A 26,964-nucleotide genomic window follows, 5' to 3' on the forward strand; every position below is an offset into this window, starting at 1 on the left:
ATCTATTAAATACTATCACTATTTCTATCCTTAAGGACAGAGAATGTCAACCATACCGTCTAAAATGACACTTTGTTTTGTTTTACTTTTTCAGACTGTATCAAGGGAGCAATGTTTTGATTTTCTTTTCACTTTGGTTTTATATCTATGACTGACAAGTCAAAATTTATAGGACGTTTGTTAAAATCAAACAAATTGAAATATAGGCTTTTAAATTATACTGAACTATATTTAAAAAAAAAAAAAAAGTGTATAATCAAATGAAATGTAGAGACCTATACCCTTTTATACTCAATCGTGACTGCTGTCAATCACTGTCCACATGGCAACATTAGAGAAAGCATACAAAGAAGAAAAGAAATTAATTAATGATTGATGTTTAAATGTGACATATATTAAAAAGAAACCATCAGTCGCAACCTAATGTCTGCAGATATAAATGACAATTGTGCTAGTTAGTGGCTATTCCTATGTGTAAAACAAAAAGGAGGAAGAGTCTGCGCTAATTCAATTAAGCAGCAACCCTAAAAGGGAGATCCCTCGGGAAACCCTTTATTGAAAACAAGAAAATGCAAGAATGGGGGTCAAGGGCTGCGCTTGAACAAAAGAAGTAAAAAGTGTATAAAAATATATATAGATAAAATAAGCAATAATAATAAAATCAAGTAAAGTTCATCCGGATGTATAGAAAAATAAATATAAATGAAATTGAAACAGTCTCACTGGTGTGTAATGATACGGTAATAATCCTCAAGTGTTGCTCCGTCCGTATGGTAGGTAGTCCATATATGTGAAAATAAAAGAGAAAAGAAAAAGCTGCCAATGGTGAAATATTGTATGTCCAGATGTGGTATATATTCAAAGGAAATGTATTTCACTCACATTTGTTGGAGCTTTAGCCAGCTCTAGGAGAAAAGACACTTAGTGGTTTGATCCCCACTATCGGATGTACTTAGATGGTTGGTCCGTCTATCCGGCTTGGGATTCCTGTAGTGTAGGCTAGGACCTACTCAGATATGCGTTGTTCTTTAATGCTGGGGAGATAGGTCCGCCTTTCCGGTATTGGATGGTAGATGTCCACGGAATATATATAAAACAGCAAATAGTGCTCTCAGTGTGAACAACAAGGTAATATATTTAAAAGAGTTATACTTACAAGAATAGAGCAGACAGGTACTGCTCTATTGCCACAGCGCTGGTGGAATTATCCCCACCTAAGGATTTCTTTTGACGGGATACACTCCGAATAAAAAATAAAAAATAGAAGGATAAAAAGTAATAATAAAACTATAGTATGATAATATAAAAGTATATATAAAAAATATATAAAAAATATATAAAAAATGCCAGGAGTAGAAAAAGTGTATAAAATACAATAAAAATAAGTATACAATTGGTCCTAGTATAAAAGGTAACCAAAAATAACTTTTATTGATTAAAATACACTTATTAAAACCATTTACGCGTTTCACCTTTGGGGTTTTCTCAAAATGGTAAAAGCTCTTTTACCATTTTGAGAAAACCCCAAAGGTGAAACGCGTAAATGGTTTTAATAAGTGTATTTTAATCAATAAAAGTTATTTTTGGTTACCTTTTATACTAGGACCAATTGTATACTTATTTTTATTGTATTTTATACACTTTTTCTACTCCTGGCATTTTTTATATATTTTTTATATATACTTTTATATTATCATACTATAGTTTTATTATTACTTTTTATCCTTCTATTTTTTATTTTTTATTCGGAGTGTATCCCGTCAAAAGAAATCCTTAGGTGGGGATAATTCCACCAGCGCTGTGGCAATAGAGCAGTACCTGTCTGCTCTATTCTTGTAAGTATAACTCTTTTAAATATATTACCTTGTTGTTCACACTGAGAGCACTATTTGCTGTTTTATATATATTCCATGGACATCTACCATCCAATACCGGAAAGGCGGACCTATCTTCCCAGCATTAAAGAACAACGCATATCTGAGTAGGTCCTAGCCTACACTACAGGAATCCCAAGCCGGATAGACGGACCAACCATCTAAGTACATCCGATAGTGGGGATCAAACCACTAAGTGTCTTTTCTCCTAGAGCTGGCTAAAGCTCCAACAAATGTGAGTGAAATACATTTCCTTTGAATATATACCACATCTGGACATACAATATTTCACCATTGGCAGCTTTTTCTTTTCTCTTTTATTTTCACATATATGGACTACCTACCATACGGACGGAGCAACACTTGAGGATTATTACCGTATCATTACACACCAGTGAGACTGTTTCAATTTCATTTATATTTATTTTTCTATACATCCGGATGAACTTTACTTGATTTTATTATTATTGCTTATTTTATCTATATATATTTTTATACACTTTTTACTTCTTTTGTTCAAGCGCAGCCCTTGACCCCCATTCTTGCTATTCCTATGTGTACCTACTGCACACATGGGTTAATCCCTAGATGCTTTGTACTCTGGTGCACTCTTAGCATTCTGGGATTTCACTGTGTGCACTATGGGATCAACGTGCATTTCAAAGCTGCAAATGTCTTTGTTTAATGTATATATTTGTTGGAGGATATCATTTACCTGAAAGGGACTTTTGCATTCTCACGTTTGTCGATGGCAGTCCCCCTTTGAGATGTGAATTTATAGGTAATTCTTCCTTTGCAAATATATATGTCGTCTCTTTGTGTGTCAAGTTGTTAATATGTTTAGCAAAGTGCAGCAAAGTAATTCTGACATTCTGTCAAAGTAAAATATCAATATTTAGACAATCTAATTATCCATCACATTTTTACTAAATTCATCTGGGCTTCTCAAATCCCACAAATAATTTTCCTACTGTAAGCTTCACATACTAATTCCCCAATTGTGAATTTGTCTAGTGTTTGTAAAACATAAAGATGTATTCTTGAAGGATTTATCTGGAATGGAATAGATTAAGGGTAAACTTTAGATATTTTAAACACCAGCTTCATAGTATGTTCTTAGTACTTCATTTATTACTGTTACTTTCGATGTTCATGTGTTTTGGTTTTATATTGAGAATAATATACCGTATTTATCGGCGTATAACACGCACCTCATTTTTAGAAAGAAATTCCAGGAAATTTCCCCCCCCCTCATCCCATAGTATTCCCCCCTCATCCCATAGTGTCCCCCCCCTCCAATAGTATTCTCACCCCCTCCCCTCCCATAGTATTCTCCCCCCCTCCCCTCCCATAGTATTCTCCCCCCCTCCCCTCCCATAGTATTTTCCCCCTCCCCTCCCATAGTATTCTCCCCCCCTCCCCTCCCATAGTGTACTTCCCCCCCTCCCCTCCCCTCCCATAGTGTACTTCCCCCCCTCCCCTCCCATAGTGTACTTCCCCCCCCTCCCCTCCCATAGTGTACGTCCCCCCCACCCCTCTCATAGTGTACTCCCCCCCCCTCCCCTCCCCTCCCCTCCCATAGTGTACTTCCCCTCCCATCATTACTTACCTGTCCTGAAGCGTGGGCCGGCTTCACAGCTTGCACCGCGGTACAGGAACTTTAATTTCATGTTCCGGTTTCCGGCGGGACTGAAAGGAAGTGTGCACACTATTGTGCTCACTTCCTTTCAGTCCCGCCGGAAACCGGAACATGAAATTAAAGTTCTTGTACCGCGGTGCAAGCTGTGAAGCCGGCCCACGCTTCAGGACAGGTAAGTAATTATGGGATATCGGCGTATAACACGCACCCACGATTTTTCCCCTATTTTCAGGGGAAAAAAGTGCGTGTTATACGCCGATAAATACGGTATATATTTTTTAATTATATTTCAGTTTTATTTTATAGTTGTTTTTTTTTTCCGTGTGTCTATTGTCTTTTATAAAACAACATATTGAAACTCCGTATATATTATTGGATGTTTTTTTGCATGTTTTTAGGGTTTTAGATGCCAACCACCATTTGCATCTATTGAGGGTATCGACTGTACAACAAAAGATCTTATATAGGCGGTTTGCAAGAGATCTCCAAATATGTTGCTTTGTTGGGTGGGATTGGTTCTACATTCTAATGGAGTAGATGTAATATGTATTAGTCCTTGTGAGTCTGTCTTAGTTGGACTAGTAATATGGCAAGCTATTAAACTTTTTTCTATCCTACAGAAACCCAGTTTTTGCTAATTTGTCTATAAAGGGACACTATAGAAACCCATGCCACTTCAGCTCATTGAAGTGATCTTGGTGCAGTGTCTCAGTCCCCTTAACCCTGCAATTGTAATTATTGCAGTTATTGATAAACTGCAATAATTACCTTGCAGGGTTAACTCCACCACTTTGGGTCCTTAGCAGACTTATAGTCTGCTAAAGGACTCTGGATGTCCTCATGCCCTGCATGAGGACATCTAGTGTCATCTTAAACCCCATAGGAAGCATTGAGCAATGCTTTCCTATGGGGTAGTCATAATGCGAGCATGGTGCTTGCCACGCATGCTCATTAATGTGGGGATATTTATGGGATGATAATATTAAACAGTCGAGAATTGCCCGCTATTTCAATTCTCTTAGACCGTAGAGATCGTTATCATGTAAGTGAAATGTATTCCATTCAAATAAAATCACAATTTGTTATAAAAATAGATATAATTTATTGTGACAATAAAATAATAATACTATTAGGCAGCATGCATGATAATAATCAGTACATATTTAGTATAACATAAGTATGCAATACAATGACAATACACAGTACAAAGCTACAGCATCAACTGTCAAGACTTACAATATTTATAAGGGTACTTCACAGACAGAATAGCTTTCTTCCAGTATATATACAGAATAACTTCCAGTATATATACAGAATAACATCCAGTGAAAAGCCATAAAACCTTGGCTAACAGTTCAACTGAGTAACCCTTTCAATTCTAGCTAGATCCTCCTAGGCATTTAATATCCTATTCTCATGTAATTTTCAATCAAAATAACATTTAAACCAGCTCATTAATCATTTCCTGGAACCATCTAATAAGAATAATCTACTAGATTCTATAAGCCGAATTTTAATTTGCCTAAAAAGATATCTTATCTTATTTAGAGCAAATCAATACACCTGGATAAAAACAGCGGTATGCTAACACGTGATAATATCACACTAATATATAATTATTCTTAATTCCACCTCCAGAATGGAATGTTTATAAATATATATTCTTTAGTTAACTAAGATTTCTAAATATTGAAATCTGACCGTGATTTATCCAGTCATATATCATGCTATTAGATTTTTAATTAATTTAGATTAAATAAAACCAGCATAATTACCAGTTAAGTAGTCATTCTCATCAGATGAGTAGGTAGTCCCAGGAACTTGAATGCGTGTACGATTGGTTGTATGGAGGTATGTAAGTAATAGTAAAAAGTAAGTGTCAAGGAGTGTTTCTTGAGTTGGGTCTAAGAGAGTTTGAAAGTTGAGTTAGTCCCAGAGTGAATATCTGTCATGGATCTCTCTGCATGTCCGAATCTGAAAGCCCAAAACTCCAACTAACTAACCTCTCTCTTCCCTTTGTCCTAACTTTTAAAGGGCCAGACTCTCTGTACGTCATTAGTTGATAAGGCCAATAGGAAACTGAAGGTGTGGTAAACCTGCAGATTGCAATTTAGGTATTTGTTCTATAGAGGGAAGTCTCGCCTCACTAAACCTTCCTATCCAGGAAAGAGTTAACTTTTCCTGATGACGATTTTGACGTCATTTGGCTTATCTAATATGACTACCATAACTTAAATTTACTGTCAGTTCAAAGCGTTTGCCTCAGTCTTTGTGGCAACGACTTTGATCGTAATTTCTAGAATTGACATGTCTAAACTTAATTTCACCCCTTACTTACAATGGGACCTTGTAAAATTTAGAAAGTAAAATTAATTACTTAATCTTCTCTGTCAGAACAGAGCATTCCATCCCCCTGCTTCATCTCGTGTCACTTGACTTGTTTATATAATGCATTCCTTAGCTCAGGCTCAGTGTTTAGTTACAGAAAGGATAGAAATTATGTATCTTTGTTAGCCTGAAGATAGCAAAATAGAGTCTGCTCTGTTCTGAGTGACTCTGACAATATACACTTTTAATTTCTATTTTAGCACAAAATGTATGCCGATATAAATATCCTGACATTAAGTCACATTAGGCTGATGTCAGCAGAGTAGGAGCGGAGGCGGAGCCTGACCTGACGTCGAGGGGGTGGAGGACATGGAAGGGGGGCACTTTGTTTCCCTAGCACTGTAGTTTGCCTTTAAGAGACCAACACAAGCCAGCAAATTCAATTCCAGATAAATCCATTAAACAGTAAAATCTTTTTATCTTCAGTCACAATCAGTTTGTACTCTGAATTTGTTTTAATACAGGTTCTTCCACTGGAAAATAGAATGAGAGAAAAAAAAGATTTTTCCAAGGCATTAAACATGGGTATGGCCATAGTGACCATCTTATACATCTCCCTCGCTTTCCTAGGCTACCTTTGTTTTGGGGATGAAATAAAAGGTAGTATAACCTTGAACCTACCTCAAGAATCATGGTGAGTAAAATATATACATTAAGGTTATATGTTTATATCATTAAGTGGTGATGATGACATTATCCTATTTACCTTCAAGCAATGCTTTATAATGGTCAAAGAAGAAAGATTAATGAAAGTTGATGTCAGTTATGTAGGTCTGCTTGAGATAGTGATAAGACTGGGCTCAGTGGACAATCGTAACAGACTGATTACGCTATATTTGGAAAGAAGATAGGAAAAAGGACACCTAGAAGTGTGGGCAAAGAGTGAACAGGAAAAGCAAATGATAGAGATCTATGTTGTTTTTTAAATCCACATCTACAAACTCAGAGTTGCTTTAGTCCATGCATGTTTGCTTAACAATGCTAGTCCTGACTTACATTTCCGACCATGTTTTAGAACAGTTAATCATGTCTTAATCATGGAACAAAATGGATTTAAATAGTTTTCTAACTACTTTTTGTTTAACCCATATATACCTTTGTTTATAAACCTGCTGCTACGTAGCATCTCAAGATCCATGTACCTCACACATTTTTGCTTCTTCACGTCGTATCAAAAGTTCTCTGCAGACATGTCAGACTCTCCATATGTAACACATTCGAATTTGGCATCTCACACCATTTCAATTATTACAAATGGCCCTCATGAGGGATTTTGACCAGAGCTTTTTATTGCTTCCAAATTACAGCACGATTAAGATGTCTCTTATCTTTTATCTAATTTTCAATTTTCTCTTTTTTCTGTGATGCTAAGAGCAAATGAATACCGTATGTAGAATTACCTCAAGAAGGTACAGCTTTTAATTTTGGAACATTGTTAATATCAAGCCAACGTTATCAAAGACACCAGTGTATATAAATTCCTACATTATTCATTGAGAGCCAGGCAGAGGAATTGTTCATAGAGATTCAGTGTGGACGCAAAGCTTTTGGGAAGCAAGAAGATATCCAGCTGTTGCAGAACCACAATTCCCATGATAAATAACCAGTATTTTTCCTGGTAATGTAACATGGAAGTTATGTTTCCACAGATGCGAATCTATCCAATATTGTTGGCCACTCATGCTTTATATATAGTAAACGCGATATGTGGGAGGAGGTCAGCCCCAAATCTTCCAGCTAGTCTCCAAAACGTCCCATTCATCATTTTCAAAATGCTCCATATCTCAGGAATTGAAATAAAGAATGTGGGACAATCTTTCAAAATCTAATGATATTAGCTACGATTTATTGAAACAACTATTTGTATGGCTCAAGAGTTTAGGCTGCGGTGTGAATCTGTTACTAGTACAAACCAAAGTTTTGAGCTCAAGGAAATCTCCAGGTCTTTTTTTTGACCAAATTCGAATATTTGGGTCAGAGAAACCGAACTGTGAGGCACAACCACCAGATATGCACATGTTATCCTGGGTTTGAACAGTTTCTATGGAAGGGTGAGGGAGTAGAAGGATAAATCATATACAGTCTCTTTAGTTATAACACCATGTAGCAAGAACTATAAAAGTGTTTTCATGAATCAAATTACAATAAATAAGAGACAACATATTCATTAAAACATTCTAAGCGAGATGAGGCCTGCTCCTCTAGAGAAGATCAATAGGAACATGCGATGGGCGTCTTCTGGGGCCAATATAATTTTCTTGAACAACTTCATGCTAGAGGCTGAATGGACATCAGTTGAAATGAATATAGTTTCCTTCAGCACAAGCAAACGGAGGATAATATAGTACAGGAGCTGTAGAAAATCATCAATATGTTTTATTTGTAAGCATTCATACGCTATTCTTTTTTTTTTTGTTATCAAGTTATGAACTTACATTATATTGTCTGTATGTATAATTTTTATATATGAAAAATGGATTCCATGTCGCTTGGTAGAAAGAAATTCCCCAGGGGACTAACAGATTGCAAGCTGCCAATACAATGAAAGAAACCTTTTTAATGATTTATTAATCCCAATGGCTGGGTCTCTCTAATCCTGCGTTCTAAAAGTTTTCAATTCACAGCAAAGCATATTACAATAAAATAGGTTAGAGCTGATGTAAAATTTTATATAACTGTATAGTAATAGAAACAGTTATGTGAAAAATTTCAAATGTATAGAGTTTTATTGACTGGTTATAATATACATATATTTCAGAGATATCAACATATTTATATTTTATGAGAATTTACATAACGTACATTGGCAGGTTTGTAAGAATACCAATCAAAGGTTGCCTCTTTTTACGGAGGAGTGTGTAAGACAAAAGTGCTCAAGACAGTCAAAAGGTGATTTACAGGCAGCTCAATACACTAGTGTGGAAATATCCTCTATTCCACTGAACGAATTTAGTAAATATTGGTGCGGTGTAAGTGACCAAGACCTACACCTATAAGTGGAACGCTCAAACACATATATGGCTTACCAAAACGTAGTCTCATTCAATGGTACAATATGGAGTACATGTCAAAGTAAAATACCGAAAATACAATATAGTGTAGATGTTACTTTAAATGGCTTCGCAGTAATTATAATAATATCGTGCCAAATATTACACTCACATTTCAGGGAGCCTGTATATAGGAAACACTGGCTCTGTATAAAGGCTTGTGTGCTGTTATGGTAGCACCACCCTCCTACTTCGGCTTGGAGAATTTCTCGGAAATACAAAAAGGAAAACAGACCAATGTGTAGATTTATGATGATAAATGACACAAATATGTGTTCAATAAATGGGGTGCTCACCTGGTCCTGAGCCTTCGGATCCCGGCTCTAGGTGTATAAGTATTGTGCCAATTTGAATGGGGATGGCACTACCCCTGTGAGGATTCCTTGGAGGCTCCAAAAAGAACTTGAGTGAGGTCTTAAATGAAAATGGTGAATTTATTGGTATAAAATCAATATAAAAACAAAGATGATAAAAGTCCTCAAATAAAAGTCTTTTTAAGTACCATCTACACTATATTGTATTTTCTGTATTTTACTTTGACATGTACTCCATATTGTACCATTAAATGAGACTACGTTTTGGTAAGCCATACATGTGTTTGAGCGCTCCACTTATAGGTGTAGGTCTTTGTCACGTACACCGCACCAATATTTACTAGGCTTGTAAGAAGGGTAACAACTCGTGCACAGCAAAAATATGTGGTTGTCTGAATCGATTCCAATATGTTTTTTAATCCATGTTACGTTCCAACATAGTAGGTGGATCACACTTCTGGATATATCTGTAAAATATATAAAACAATATAGTGTAATATTGTCTGTACAATTGTATAAGTAGAAATGGGAGTCAGGTACTCACAAGCCTAGAGCCAAATCTCAACATATGGCTCTCATGGATGACGCTGTGGGACTTTTACTCATGATGTCCCTTTCCTATATCCAGATGACCTTATGGTTGTTCCGGCTGAGCATTAATACAAGCTCCACAAATCAGATGATATCCTTAGGGAATTAAACTTTATTGCTCCACAATCTGGAGTAAGACTGTATAAAACTTTCAAAGTAAAATAAAATAAAATAGAAAAATAATAAAAGAGTATCTATGACTTTAGAATAAGTCGTGCCAATTGGCAAAAAAAAAAGTCCAAGTAAAGAATGTCCGAAATGCGTTTTGCCCCGTACCAGGGGCCTTTTCAATCGGTGTATTGCTAGTTCTCTTAGAGACCATCTGTGCTTCAAAAGAGCTAAAGTTAAGGGAGTTAGAATTTTTTCCCATTTGTCTCGGGGAACCCCCAAGGTCATATCCATAGTGTTCAGCATGAAACCCAGAAATAGGATGTTCTGAGTGGGGACCAGGACGGATTTCTGCATATTTACTATAAATCTCAGATCCTGCAATAGGGAAATAAGGTAATCTGTCTGCTGAACAAGACCATCTACATCTGGATTATACAACATAATGTCGTCTAAATAATAAAGACATAGGAAACCTCTTTGTCTGACGTGGGACATAATAGCTTTTATTATCCTGGAAAAGGTGTAAGGTGCATTGGATAGGCCAAACACCATTACAGTCCAGTGGTATATCTGTTACTTCCAGCAGGATCTGAGAAAGCACCTTCACAGTGATAGGAACTGAATGGAAAGCATCTTTGAGGTCTAATTTTATGCAGAAATATTTTTTCTGCTCTAGGCCTGGGAGGTCTCTTTAGGAAAGCATTCAAAGCCTTGAAATTCATTACTGGTCTCCATGTGCAGTTTGATTTTGGAATGGGGAACAGATGACTGGTCCAACCTGAAATTGACATATCAGTCAATTCTATTTTTCCTTGAGCTAATGCCAGGGAAAGAGAGGCATCAAGAACTAGATTTACCTTTCTGCACAGTGCTTGCCTCTGGAAAGGAAACCGATTGAGGGAGAGTTTTAAACCCCTTTTGAAAATCTGAAGCACCCATTTGTCCGAGGTTATATCTGACCAGTTTTGAATGATGTGAGGTTAAACACTTACTTGACTGCATGGGTCTTCGTATTCCTGATGAGCCACCTCTGGCATGGGCTCCTCTACTACTTCTTGAGGGTCTTGACTTTCCCCTGTGATGATGGATGTGGGCTTGCTGAGAAACTTCCCAGGACGAACACGCTTCTTGTAACTTGGAAAGCTCTTCTTTAATCAGAGAAAGATCTTCCTTTTACCTCTTGTATAAAAGAAAGGCCAAACAGAAAGGAGTCTTCTAAATTAGGAAACTCAGTGGGATTTAGGGGCCAAGTCAGACATCCCTGCCGCGTGCAGCCAGCGGGTTCTGTGAATGTTGGAAATATAGTTGAAGGATTGACCAATAAAAAGCACAGCTCTGCTGGAAGCTTTCAAAAGTGCCATATTAGAAGCAATATAATGCTGGTAGAGAAAGGTTATGAGAGGATCTCTCCCTCTCTGCCTTATCTAACATAAGCAGAAGGGGGCCAACAGCATCCGCAATTTTGAACTGTATATTACAAAATGTCTGTTCCATGGGATCCCCAGAAACACTGCTTCCTGTAATGGATAACCGTGCTGGATCAATTTCAGGAGCCATTAGTTGCTGAATGTCAGGAAAACAAATATGGTTTCTAAGGAGGAGATCATCCTCTTGAACTAGTGGGGATCTGAAAGCTAGTTTGGCAAAATCCCTGACTCTGACTCTTGCTCGATGGCCTATTCGAAATGGAACAATTTTGAATGGAGCACTTTACCTAAAAGGCTCACCCTGGTCATCTAAATGTTGCTCAACTTCCCTCATTCAGTGGAAGCTACAGAGTGAACCACCTCCTCAGACTCCCAATCAATCTCAGGTGATCCCTGTCTGTAACAGGACCGACTTATGGAGGATGAATGAGCAAACGCTTTTGAGGAAGACGGTGAGGGACTGACAGCACTCAAATGAGTTTTATTCTTTTTGTGTGAAAATTGCTTAGAAACCTCAAACGAGGGAAAGACATGTTTGGCTTTTGGAAGTACTGTCTCTTTAAATCGTCGACTACTCAAACGAGAATGAGGGGAAGAGGGACCAAAATCATGTTCATCATCAGAACTTGAAGAAGATGAAAGGCAGCCCTTCATTTTTCTTTTACAGGTGACTGGGACCATATCCTCCTCAGAAGACGAAGAGGATAGATCCCTTGCTCTTATGAAGCCTTCTAACATTGATGGGACTTTCTTTAGGAGAGACAACCAACATATGTGGCACACACAGAAATCAACGTTGCAATTTTAAAATTCTTTCATAAATGGGAGGACATCCAACTGTTCACCCCCAGTCTCCACTCATGAGTGGGGGCTTTAAAACTTAAAGAAACACCCCACTGCCTATATTGGGGAAAAATATAAATCACTATTTAGTAGATACACCCTCAATTGCAGGGGGAGAGGCAGGGGAGCTAATGGATGCAAGAAGACCCCCCCCACCCCCCGGTTGTTTGATTGGCATTCAGGGGGTGTTTCATTCACTTTCTAATTCAGGGGGTGATTTCTAATAAAAATCATCACTTTAATAAACTGTCACTAGTATGGGATACTCCTTACTCATAAAGTACTTCAGCAAGTAATGCTTAATGGGTGTGGAGTGGTCCTTGAATAAGGTGGTAGACGACGTTGACCCCCCTCCCTCCCTTAACCGTCCATCTATGGACTTGGGTGGGGTAATAGGAGGTCTGGATTTGTCCTCTCTACTGAAAGTTAAGGCTAATTTTGGAGTCCCCAGCCCCTCTTCTGGAGTGGCTATAGATCCCACAGCCCCCCCCCCCCCCCCTCCATCATGTCACAATAAAGGTCACTCACCCTAATAATAGTAATGGCAAAATAAATCAAAAACCTATAAAAGATTTACCTTCAGATTACTTCTTTTTTTATTCAATCTTTCTGTCTTCAGCCACATGAAGCCCATGAAGTGTAATAATAAATCCAATGTTGCCAAGTTATTAGCAACAAATATAATAACCAAAGTTACTTCCCCAGTATTAACATTAGAAACAAAAAAGATAAGTCAGAAAAAAAAGATAGTTCATGCAAAGCTTGCTAAGTAACTCCCCCTTTTTAAAAAAAAAACCCAGAAAATAATTTTTATTATTTTTAGTTTTTCACGATAAAATAGCCACAATGAAAACCTGAACTTTTCAAATTTGTCTATTACGTTTTTAAAATTCACTTTTAATTCATGACAGTTCACATTTTAGTCAGTAACCCTGCTTTTCTTTTTAATATTCTATGATATTTTTATATTGTTATATGTAATTAAATTAGTATGGGGAATTTGGACAAATTATTAGCGTCTGTGTTTGTATGTGTATTTATAAGATTTATTTGACACATCATACGTTAATATTTGTGTATTAAACATATTTTTTATTTGAACTAATGTTATTATGAAAACGAACATTGGGGATAGTACAGTATCATTATTATTTAATTCATACTATATTCACATTTCTCATATTCAGCTTTAATTATTTAGGTTAAACAGTAATGTTCAACTCTGACACACCAAGCGTAATTATTACCCTATTTAATGCGTACATGTCTGGTTACAAAATTACAGCGATAAAGTAAAATGCGTAGGGGATACCGTATCAGAAAAAAAAATTACTGACTTTCTTTAATTCTTACATTTGTGTAGGTTGTACCAGCTGGTAAAAGTTTTGTATTCCTTCGGAATATATGTGACCTATGCAATTCAATACTACGTTCCAGCTGAGATTCTTATGCCAGAGGTTACATCCAGAGCACCGAAAAATTGCAAGCTCTTGTGTGAAATTGCCGTGAGGACATTGCTAGTCTGCCTAACCTGTAAGTAACGTCAGCGGAGGACTCTGTTCTTCTTCTGTACGTCTTGAACAGCACAGTCAGGGGTGATAACTGTGAAGCTTCATACTAGTATCCATCCTTATGATTTCATTGCAGTTTGTAGACTGTCAATTATCACAATTTGTACCTTGACTTACCCATGTCTGTCGAAAGCTCAAGTTCTCCTTCACAGTCAATTATATGGTGTTGTTTAACAAACTGCAGGTATCTGGAGGCAGACGTAATTGTGTAATGAATGCTCTTTTTCTCTGCCCATCGAGTAACACAAGTAGGCTGTTAACCCATACACTGTCAAGTATGCATTGAATGCTCACAGTATGTTTCTCTGTCCCTTTTATTTGTTATATTTCTTTCTGTCTGTGTATCAATTAATTTATACAGAGCATAAACATGTTTCTGTCTGTGTATCAATTAATTTATACAGAGCATAAACATCCTCTGACTGTATGCACAGTCTTACTTTTGAGGCCTCATGGGTTAATGAAAATCCAAACCCAATCTAGATGTTCCTCCCCAGTTTTCCGTGGCCTTGCAGGGGCAATATTTTCTTTGCTTCATTTATTGCTGATAGTGCCCCAAAATGTAACCGCAACAGGGCTATTGCTCGCCTTGAGAGAGTTCACAGGTGCTTGACAATTCGGCATCCAATTCCTATTTGCAACCTTTCAAATCCATAGAGAATTTCCTCTGCTGCAATATTGCTATGTGTCCCTCGATATTAATGTAGAATTAGTTTTTTTTCTGATGTGCTAGAAATGGGTGGGTGAGATTTCTTACCAAAAGAGAATAATATGTGGCATGAATGCACTTCAAATCTTCCTTCTGCAAATGTTCTAATATTCAGGGTCATTGTTTTTTGCTTTTGATTGCGGAACATACAGTTGTTACCTTTGACATCTAGTTGGAGGGGGGAGAGGGAAGTAATTTTACAACAAACACAATGCAATACCATGCAAAAAAATGTATTTCTTAATTAATATCAACCACTTTGGGAAATTATTTTAAAACCAGTTCAGCATTTTTTATTTAAAGCACCAATATCACGAGAGATGAGTGTAGTGATTGTGGTGGGCAAAGTCTTTTCCATGCACCTGTATAAGCTCTCTCTCCAGACACTTTAAAGGGACATTTATTCCTTACCCTATAGTGTTAAAAACACCATCTAGCCCCACTGGCCCTCTTTGCCCCCACTAAATATAGTAAAATCTTACCTTTATTTCAGTCTGCTGGCTCTGTCCCTGATCTGCCTGCTTGACTGACATCATCAGAAGTGTTGATCAAAGCCAATCATAATGCTTTCCCATAGGAATGCATTGGATTGGCTGAGCTTGTCAATGAATCAGATCGGGGCGGAGCCAGCACCAGCCAAACACAACCCTGAAGGTAATGATTCTACCCACCAGAACAAATACAATAAGCTGTAGCTGTCCTGGTGACTATAGTGTCCCTTTAATAATGCAGACATTATAGTTATGCATTATTAATGTGAATTCCATCCAACCTGGACAACAATGGTAAGCTGTGAGGTCATGGGACTATGACATTGTCCTGGACATGTAATTTCTGCATAGGTAACTCAATTTCATATTTAAATATTGCTGCACTAACTCACCCTAACTCCAAGAACCATAACCACTACAGCCCGCTATAGTGGTTATTATGCCAAAGGTTCCCTGGCCCCATTGCCCAGTAATGGGGCAAACCAATTTGCAATGCTTTTCCCTCGTATCTGGGTCCTTGACTTTGAGGATCCTCCAGTAGCCAGTGACAACAACTGGCTTCTGCAGAGCTGCGTTGGGGGTGGAGGTAGAGAAGCACACCTTCAGCAGGAGAGGGGTTAAATTCTGCATGAGTTTTACAGAGAAACGTTGAACATACAGTCTGCAGGCACCATGACCACTTCAAACCACTGTGGTCATGGTTCTTGGAGTAACCCTTTAAGCTTACAAAAGTGTGAATTTGAATGTTTTGGAAGCTAATAGTCTTTTTGATGTTGATTTTAGTTGAATATACTAAATTTCTGTCTAAAGTTAGTACTCTTTCTTTGGGCAGTAGAGAAGTGATTATATTTTTCTCCCTTTTATGCTCACTGCTACAATTCCAAACGCAAGCTTTGCATGACATTATTTCTACAACTTATTTTATCAATGGATGTTTTTTTGACCAAACTGTTTTTCAATATTTTCATAATCATCTCTGGCATTTGCTGCTCTCTACTCTAGACATTTCTTTTTGTGACCCGTTGTGCCAGTAAGAATGCTAAAACTGACATGTTAACTGTGTCTCTCAATTCAAAGAGAGAATTTTCTGAGCCTTTAACCCCTTAAGGACCAAACGTCTGGAATAAAAGGGAATCATGACATGTCACACATGGCATGTGTCCTTAAGGGGTTAAACTGTGCAAAATATGGATTCAATCATTTGCAGCAGAGGAACATAGAAGGAAAACATATTTTTATCACTAACTATAAAATCTGTCTCTATAAATGACCCCATTCTGTTTCATTCATCTGATATGTTGCTTAGCAAAATATATTGTGCAAACTAATTTAAAAACATGGATATGAATCAGTAGCAAATAAATCCATGTGCAATTTTTTCTTTCTTTTTCTACCCTTTTTGTCTAATTAATTAAAGTGATACCTTGTTTCTGTATTAGTATATCTTTTGTAGAAACCATTTATACGTACTGCGGTCTTCTATACACAAACTTACAGAAACTCTGAATCATGCCCATAAAATAGTTATTAATATATATATTTTATATAAGACTTTGAAATATCTATGATCTGCTTCCAAAACAAAGAATAGCTTCTTCAATTCCCTCCTGATTCCTTGATAACATTTTTTTGCTGGGACATGTGTGATCTTCCAAGATCAGTGGAAACGCAACTGTTTAAGGACCCATAACACCGTCAAATAATTTGTATTTCATAAAGATAAAATCTTTATGAAATACTCAACTTGAGTGTGTAGGAATTTCAACTAAATTCTAAATTGGAACGCACGGCCATTTTTAATTGAAGAACGAGTGGAACGCACGGAAGTGCGTCAAGGAAAGGGGACGTCCACTTATACCGGAAGTGAGCCGCGGAAGGGGAACATTTGCAGCAAAAAAGAAATCGCCGAACAGAAACAGCTGAGACAATCTACTGAGGTAACCACCGACGGACGAGGAGTCCAATCAGAGAGGAATATGGGATAACGCCCACCACATCACTATTGGACCATATTTAAGGGGAGGGAAGGGAGGGGAAAGTAGGCTTATTGGTACACTTGTCAATATTTGTTGCAGTGTATTTTATTGCATGTATTTTAACTCTGGTCCCTGAGGAAGTTTCCTAAAGGCAACGAAACGCGTAGGACTGTTTTTTTATATTATGAATTATATTTTATGCCAATAAATTGATCCTTTTTCTACATCCAACCATTTGGAGTGTGTGGATTTCCTGATTTCCAGATTGGCGTGATTACCAACAACAGGACATACCCCCCTAACCATAGGGGAGGCACCCTGAACCCATCAATCTGTAAATGCAACCTTGAAGCGTTGAGCAATTAGTAAGGCTATAACAATATCACACTTTGTTGTATTTTGTGTTTATGTTTTAGTGATACAAGCTGGATCCCTATTCTATTTGTATTCTATAAATTCTAGTGCCGTCAAAAGATATACTGAGACAAAGTAGGGACTTTTTTTTTCTTACGGTTCACAAAACGTGAAGCTATACCCGTCACGTTTCGCCAATTCACCCAACTATCACTAGTGATGGCCGGAGGAGAAAAAAAAGCATTCCCTCGGTGGTCTCTTGACCATGTCTATGGAGGCTGTGGCAGGATCCTCCATATTATTATTATTATTATTATTGCAATTTATATAGCGCCTACAGATTCCGTAGCGCTTTACAATATTAGACATTCATGTTGTACTCTAGCAAATGCGTGAGAGTGCAGCACTGACGTGGGCTCCTGGCAGATGAAGAGCCAGGAAATGAAGAAAGAGGACGGTGGCACCTACGGAAGACAGCATTAGGTAAGTGCCATGCCACCACTCAAGCAGCGATGATCCCATCAGAGGTTTTTGTAAAATTTGCAAAGCCCCTAGAAGGGGACAGAACCATGTAAAATGTATTTATATTTTCTATTTTTTGATGCATAAATCTAATGATTCCAACTATGACTTGTTGTGATATTTCTACCCTCTGACTGAAAAAAGAAGGGAAGCCTTGTTAATGTGTGTGAACTCAAAGCATAACTGTGGTTGAGGATTAATCCAAATGACAGATTCTATTACATTCTAATGTCATATGGAACAAGGTATTTCTTCACAGATTGCTGTGTGTTAATTAGGAAAGATAAGATTTGTGACAATTGGATTAAAAGTTTAGACTCTATAGACTTTTTTTTTGTACCTTAGATTAGACCTTGTTTAACTTCTAATTCTCACTCTTTTCTCACCCTATTACCCTAGATGAAATCTCTACATACGTGTCTTATATATTTGTTATTTTATATTTCTGTATGAAAGAAACTCAAATAAATAAAATAAACGTGGCCGAGGAACTGCATGTGTATTGGATCACATATTTGGTGCCATCCCAACTAATACATTGAATATACAACTTTTTTTTTATTATTCTCTATTTTTGTTGTGCATAGATTTATCACAGGCAGGTAAGAAGTGCCCCAAAAGCAGTCCTCCAACTTTTCCCACGCTCAACATGCGGGGCACAGATTGAACAGGCACATTTTTTAATAATAATAACAAGTAGAAACAGTCGCTTGTGTAGGTAGCTATATGGTTGATATAGGCTAGATCTATGCATTGGCTATGTTTTTGATATCTAGACAGTGTTGGCTTACAAGATACATTGTGAGAACAATCCAAAGCGTTATGATTAAGCATGCAGAGAATATACAAGCTATGCAAACTAACCTAAAAGTAAACTTGTGTAACCATGAGAAATCCTGCTGTACACAAGATTATCCTATCTGAAGGAGATTAAGAGTGTAACAGACAGGAACATATCAGGCTAATAAGGTGAGTGTGGTGGAGTGACATAGAGCAAAGGCTGAGAAAACAAGGTGAATCATGAGTTATATCACTTGGTGTATAGCGGGTCCGGTAACCTAGGCACGGAAGGGCATGTTAAGTCCATATTTAGCCGACTCCTGATATTGGGAAGCGCAGGAAATCTTCTATGCAGTCCCTCAGGGCCTTGAGCGCATGTAGAGGCCAGTGAAGCAGAGTGTTCAAAGGGAGTCCAGGTTTGGTCCGTATCGGCACCTTTCTCTGAGTCAGCTTGTATGTCGTTGCACAACTAATTCCCTTTGGTGGTATGCCGATGGAGCCCGTCTGTGTGCCTCTGGGTACCGCCACGGTGTAAGGGCGGGTGGGGGGTCCCTCCTGCCCCAGGCTTTTATGTTGACCGGCATTTCTGTGCCACAAGACCGGTTGCTGTAAAAGTCAGGGTTTCGTCCTCTTGTGGAGGTTCCGGAGGGTCTGGTGGTCTGTCGCCGCTTGTGGCGCTTGCACCTCCGTTTGTGTGGGTAATGCCTCTGGGTTTGAACCCTCGTGGCCTTCAGCATTACTTTTGTCGGGAGCTCTTGACATGCTGTCTGCTCCATCCGCTTCCGCAGCTTGTCCCAGAGAAGCACCTGAATATTTGTTCCAGCCGATGCTGGGAGTCGGCGATGATGCAAGAATGATGCCCTGGACTTGGTTGCAGGCTCGCTGTTTCAGGTGAGCGGGCAGCCGCCATTTTGTGGTCGCCACGAGGGAGAAGCTTTCCGGGGTTGTTGCTCTGCACTCATACTGACTGCTCCAGATGCTTGTTGCGGACCGGGATGACCCCCACCGGTCCGGGGGGGGGAGAGGGGGGGTAGGATATGAGCACGCATTAGAGTCTGTTTATGGGGCCGTGAACGGGAAGAGCTGCCGTCCCCTCCCGCCTCGAGCCCCATTAGGCCTCAGTCGCTTGAACGTGGCACCTGGTTTTCGATCCGCTAATGTGTGGTAGCAGGTTGGTCGCCTGGGTGTTCCCCTACTTGTTAAGATCTAACCATGAGACAGACGCGCCGGGTTTTGTTTTTTTCTCCCCCAAAACAGTCGTTTTGGATCGGGAGCTGGGACTCAGCACGTCTGCTCAGCTTGGCTGCTTGGCTCCGCCTGAATATACATCTTTATTAATAAAATATCCTACCAAAAAGACCATCTCCATTACTTATTGAATAATAGTTATTTTAATATTTATTGAAATTATTCTGTAATCGTGTCAGTTTTTCTTATCTACGGTTTTGTTGGTTCAGATGTAAATGGAAAGAGGTTTTGACCATAACACTACATTTCTGCCAAGTGGATTGTTAAACCATATGATAGAATCCTTACTTGTTATGTAAAACTAATAGAAATACAATGCACAATTCAAATAGGTTCCTAGTGGAAAGATAAAAAATAAAAAAAATACTATGTCTTTAATATATCTAACACCAATACATGTAAGGAGCATAGAACATGTTTCACAGGAGAATTTATAAACATAATATTCTTTGAATTGATTGCATTGATTTACATTTGAAAATTATATGTATCTTAGAACTCAGGCAGGGCCTTGATACGGCTCTAAAGAAACGAACGGAGAATTGACAATTTCTTGCGTGGTCCTGTTAATAAACCCGTGGTTGGTAGATATTAATAATGCATATATTCATTTCTCTTGACCCGAAGAGATGAAAGGTTAGGCATATTATTGATTGAGTCAATAATGGCAATTAAATGATACTAGAAACAGATTTTGAAATTAGATAACATCCAAGCGGCCAATCTTGACTGCCCATTTCCTGAGTAAAATCATTTTACTGATGTGACTACACAAGCACATTATACTTGCATGAGAGAAACTGTTCTCTCTTTTTTTTACGAGTGGGTTATGTAGTAAAACTGGAAATGTATACAGAAAATACTGGATCCTCACTATTCAGAAGACCTATTTAATATACTATAAGACAGGAGACCTATTTAATATACTTGCAAAACTTTTATATTTACAGCTGCCTTTATATTAAAGGGACACTATAACTAAAAAATATAACTAAAACTTATTGTATTTGTTCTGGTGAGTATAATCAGTCCCTTCAGGCTTTTTGCAGTAAACCCTATCTTTTCAGAGAAAAGGCAATATTTACATTACAGACTAGTGATGCCTCAACTAGCCATTCCTCAGATGGCTACTAGAGGTGCTCCCCGTATGCTTCAGTTTCTCAACCCTCTTACATGGAGACACTGAACTTTCCTCATAAAAATGCATTGATTCAATTCATCTCGATGAGGAGATGCTGATTGGCTAGGGCTGTGTTTGGCTTTTGCAAGCTCAGCCAATCCAATGTGAAAGCATTGTGATTGGCTCAGAACACAAATTCTGATGATGTCAGCCAAGCAAGCAGATCAGGGGCAGAGCCAGCAGCAGACTGAAATAAAGGTAATGTTTTGCTATATTTAGTTGGGTAAGGGGGGCTAGATAGTGGTTTTAATACTATAGGGTCAGGAATACTTGTTTGTGTTCCTGACCCTATAGTGTTCCTTTAATATATATACTACATATGTACAGTCATGAGAAAAAGAATGTACACCCTCTTTGAATGTTGTGTTTTACATATCAGGACATAATAACAATCATCTGTACCTTAACAGGTCTTAAAATTAGGTAAATACAACCTCAGATGAACAACAATACATGACATATTATACTGTGTAATGATTTATTTTATAAAAAATAAAGCCAAAATGGAAACACCATGTGGGGAAAAACAACAACCTTACTGCTTCCATAGACTGGTATACATACGATCACTTGGACAGTTATGTTCTGCTTCTGAGGTCATGTTTGTTCACACCCTATCCCATTACACAAGTGTGTGTTCTGCCTGCTTTACCGGGATCTAGACAACCACTTAAACTTTCCATTGCACCCACAGGGCTGAACTTGTGGATGAGAAAGCAGAGTTATATAGCTTAACCTACGGACCCTCTGAAAGCCACTAAAACCCATGATCCTCAGAGAAATGCGTATTTAAATGTATTCTTCTGTGCAGTGCCTTATCAGAAAGCCTGGCTCAGAATGCAAGTATTGTAGTGCTGCTGAGAGAGACTGGATTTCAGGATAACCACTACCCTCAAACATGCTGGGATTGTTTACTAAACAGGGTTTAATGATGGATTGGAAACCGTATTGCAAAGCAGTGTCTATAGTTGAGCTGGATCCCCCCCCCCCCCCCCCCCCGTTGCTATTTTGGTTTTCACTTTTCCAGAATTCACAGTTAACAAACCCTACAGCGTCATAATTGTATACAAGACCATTTTTAGTTCTTCCTTTGAATTCACGATACTGAATTATAACTTAGAGATGTGATCTCAGAGCTATACTCAGATTTCAAATGTTACACTGGCCTCGGAAAACTAAAATCCCTTCATCTCTTGTTATACGCCAGTTGCCTTTCCCTATGAACATCATGGATTTAGAAGGGATTTTTTACATTACTAATGTTATATATAACAGCCATTCAGTTACATCAAAAAAAAAACTTGTGAATCAAACACTAGAGGGTGCCAAAGCACATTATGTTTGGTATCCTGGGAAGTCATAACATAATTGGAATCCTTTCTTTTAGTAATTGAACAGCTACATATATTTATACAGCCTATCGTAGATGTCATTTTTACAATATATTATGAAATACAAATATAATTTAGTTAGATTTGTACTATGAAATGGAACTGTCATAGTCAGTATCCCTTTAATGCTGAAGACTTTCCCTGAAGTTGATGCTGTATTGGTATCTAAACCAATTTTCGATATCCAGACCAAGGCGGTAAGTATCTTGGCATATTGTAGCATTTGTAATTTTTGCAGTTTTAATTAAAATGCAGGAAATACAGTGGGATAGAATAAACAGATCGAGTGCTTCTTTTTCTCACAAAACCCATTCTTATAACGTGTTTGACGGGTGACTTGAAACATCATTAAAATTCTACAGCAGAAAGAGTCAGTTACCATTACGATCGTACTACTTGGAAGAGAATTCCCTTGTTTTAATTAGCCCCCTACATACTGTAATCCCTATGAAAGTACTGACTTTTGAAAGAGTAAGATAAAGAATTATATTATGGTAAAAACCTTAATCTGACAAATCTGCTTTCGTCTGAGATTTCTCTTGGAATCTGCTATTCTGTTCTTGATAAAACCAGAATGTGTCCAATTGACAGTCTATTAGTATGTAAAATGTTCAAGCAATATTATAGGATTAAGGCTCCCCTAATGCTAGTCATTATGCTGCAAAAATAGACATCCCAAGAAATCCACGATTCTATCCTTTTATATAGATATATATACATATATACCAGCTCAGTTCTTGTAGCATAACGTACGTGTATATTATTCCAATATAATGGCTTCTTCATAGTGAGACAGTTTTTTTTGAGTAGCATAACTTGATTTCGGAGTACAGAGCTCTAAATCAGATAGTCAGAGAAAAAAATACAAAGTTTAATGTGAGAATGTTGTCTTTGATTGTCAATCCTGCCAAACCAAATCCACCAGTAGTTACTTGCTGAATGTGTGTCTGTAGATTGCAAAGGCCCATAGTTATGACACATTGAAGCAAATAAAGACAAATGTTACATAGAATCATGTTCTGTTCAGCAGGCAATAGAAAGATTGCCACTTTTATATTTCCAACAATTTATCCTGTAGACCTCATCGACTCCTGCGGACAGTTGGCGCTACATGCTATAACTCCCGGCAGTGATGCTTGGGATTTTATTATTCAGAGTCACAGTGCAGCATCTGCAACTTTTAAAAAGTATGGAGCAGCCTTTGGGAAAACCAAAGAATTCTATGGCATTTGATTTTATCTTCACTGTTTTTCCTCAGACATTTGTATCAATGTGTATTAAAGATTCAGCCAATTTAACACTCAAGCAAAGGCACAATTATAGCCATATGTAATCAGATAATCACATGAATGCTGAATAAATTATCTCTAGTGCCTGAGGAAACTCTAAGCAGTAGCTATCCTGAATATTTCAGATCACCCAGGTATCGTGAATATTTAGGTACCAGATATCTTGAAAGCCTGAAGATGAGCTTCCACTTTCTGCTAATGTTGCTATTGGTCGTTTGTGCCCATCCACGCCTCTATTGGTTGTCACCATCCTGCTAAGGCGATCCAATCAAAGTGCCTTTGGATTTATGATAGCCTTCTGTCTTTATGATTCTAACTATGTAAGAAATCATTCAGGGCAGTGAATGAGCAGTTAAGGTGATGAGTGACACCTGAGAATTCGTGTTCTCTTTTGTGGATTGCAGAGCTAGGTCATTAAAGGGACACTGTAAGCACTATAACTGCATTGGTTATAGTGCCTGGAGTCCTCTGGTGCTGGCCCAACTTCCAGTGTTAAACCATTTATGAGCAGTTTAACACTGAATGAGCATTCTTGTCCGCCCACAGCCAGGCCCCTACTGGAGGTATAGCTAGTGTAGAGTGCATACGTTTCCTTTTAGCCATATCAATTCATACCAGTAATGGGTGCTGAGATTGGCTGAGAGTGTCAACTAAAGCTATCATCATGTCACAGACATCCGTTGCTGCTCAGGGTAATGATTCCTTGTTAGAGAACCGCAGCATGGAGGGGAGAGGGCAGCTGGGTACTCTCATATAGCATCAGGAGAACTCCTTGTGCCATAACCTAGATAAGGAACAAATGTTTAAATTCCCTTTAAATCTTTTTTTTTTCTTTTTGCCCTTATGAAAAAAAAAATGTCCTTTAACCATGCAAACAGATGATCTGTTTGCTTTAGAAAAGATTGCACAGTTTTTGTGCATCACTTTTTGTTTTGTCTGGCAGATTTTTAATTCAATTCTCCAATCCAATTATTGTAATACTTCAATTGTTCTCTGTTATCTAATCTTCTTTGTGTGTGATGTATAAACTATACGTTATTATCAATTTATTCTGATGGATAGAAAAAAAAAAAAGCCTAGTTTAAGAATTTCTGTACAAATCATTCTAAATATTTGAAAGATTGATTTGCATAACAAAAGGTTGTTCGGCACCGCATTTGCACTTTCATGAAATTAATTAATGTTTCAGTTTTCTTCTCTTGGTATTTATTTTTTTTTGCCAGATGTTCAGTAATTTCCCTTTTTGGGAAGGGTTGTACATTTACCTTCAAGATATTGGTCATTTAAACAACCTTTTTTGAGGACAAAAGTATTAACCTCGTCACTTGTGCCTGGAGAGGACTGCTTGCCAGCCTCTTGCCATGTGATTATGGTCCCTGGGAGATTTGGCCCTTTAAAAACATTATTTGGGCTAATTGATTTATATTGTGCTGTTGCTGGCCCGTTAAGAACCATCTGGGGACATATTGAGACTTTGTGTGACAATGCCCCTTTAAGACGGTATCCCCAGTGTCCCCAGACTTAGTTAAAATATTTTGTTCCTGGCTATTTTCCACTTGGTTCAGTAAATGGGGCTTACTGAACCAAGTACCACACAGGCGGACCACCCAGAAGTGGAAGTGTGCAGGCAATTTTCCTCCCAGGCTGTGAGGTTACTGCAGGTTTATTGCCGACCGCTGGGTGGCCGCAGTTCGTGCAAACGAACACGTGGAGGTGGCCATCTTTGTTCATTCGAACGAGGTCAGCGGTATGTGTAGCCAAATCCATGGAACTGAAATCGGCTACACAGTTCCGCGAACACCGCTGAGCCTTACCTTCTCCCACAGTGATTTTGCAGCCGCAGAGACTAAGTCCCGTTCGACGATTCGAACACTCATTTTTTCAGCCTGAAATAGACCGACCGCACAGCCCAAATCTATGGAACTGTTTTGGGCATGACAATGTGCTTGCGGTCGGTCATAAAGGGACGTCCAGCTAACTTTTTAACCCCTGGATGGAATTGGCTGAATTTTCACTATGTTTATAATTCAAGTGTGCTGAGTTCAAAAATGTTTTTATGTTTGTGGCATGTATATTTTGGAAGTTATTAATATGTTGCATAAAGTGTATTTTTCCTGCCTGTGATAAATTACATTAACCCATTGTGTTCAGAAATTATATCACAGGCAGAGGGGAGGGATTGTATGTTTGTGCTGGGTGTGTTTTACGGTTTGCCTGTAAAGGATTGGTTGTACTGTGTCCCACCCTGTGGGATGCCCCCTTGCATGGGGACTTGCATAAAAGCCAGTGTGTGGTCATTAAAATCAGATCATCGAACCTTTCTTGAAGCCTTGGCTCATGTTTGGGGGAAGGGATACCTACACTCTGGGGATTGCTATAATCACTTACTCCCCAGAGTAAGCTCTCGCAATAGCTTGATTGGTTCCTGCTACGCTCTCTGGATTTAGGAGAGGTTCACCCACTGGGAGCTGGATCCTGGTCGTGGATCCAGGGTGGGTGGAGACGGCGAGACCCCGGCGCAGCTGTATCGCCGGAAGTGGGGTCTGCAGTGCTGATGGTGTCGGTTGGAGTGTTTGGAGTCCTCAGCGAGCACTAGGCGCATCGATTGGCGGAGGTACTCAGTCAGAGAGCCAGCGTTCCGTCACAATAATAAAACCAATATAGGATATTGAGAAAATTGCTATGATTAGAAAGAAGAAGGTATCTTTGCTCAGCTAACAATGACTATTTACATAGTGTGTAAACAAATTGTACTTTTTGTTGATGGTGACACCATATATGCAAAGAGTTAAATGTATGGGAAACTACCCCAAGAATGTAATAACTATGTACATTGGTTTTTAGTCATGCATTGTTATTCTGTGCCCAATTAACGCATTTTAAATATATTCTAAGCATCAAAAAACTTTAAGTGGTTTTGGTGTGTAGATCATGCAATTTGACTGCTCAATTTTCTGTCCGTTAGGAGTTAAATAACTTTGTTTATGCAGCCCTAGCCACACACCCTCAGCTCAGACTCACACAGCCTCCATGAAAAAATCACATCTTACAGCGCAGTGTTTACTTTAGAGGAATTTTTATCCCATGCTCTGTTGATTACATTTTAATAACTCACAGGCAGCTACTGTGTATAGCAAGGAATTAAAAGAACAGGATATGAAATTCTAGATTAAACACACTGTGCAATACAGTTTGAAAATGTGAGATATTTTTAAG

At 38.3% G+C, this 26,964-nt stretch overlaps 1 protein-coding gene across 1 annotated transcript in view; it reads left to right on the plus strand.

Moving 5' to 3' along the window:
- Positions 1 to 26,964, plus strand: part of SLC36A4 (solute carrier family 36 member 4) — a 190,529-nt gene that overhangs the window by 77,951 nt on the left and 85,614 nt on the right. Inside the window, exons 9-10 of the mRNA XM_063444950.1 lie at positions 6,366 to 6,535; positions 13,601 to 13,770. Coding sequence (XP_063301020.1) covers positions 6,366 to 6,535; positions 13,601 to 13,770 — 340 coding nt within the window. The remainder of the gene's footprint in view (positions 1 to 6,365; positions 6,536 to 13,600; positions 13,771 to 26,964) is intronic.

Source organism: Pelobates fuscus, chromosome 1 (assembly GCF_036172605.1).
Source record: "Pelobates fuscus isolate aPelFus1 chromosome 1, aPelFus1.pri, whole genome shotgun sequence".
In the NCBI taxonomy this organism is placed as follows: Eukaryota; Metazoa; Chordata; class Amphibia; order Anura; family Pelobatidae; genus Pelobates; species Pelobates fuscus.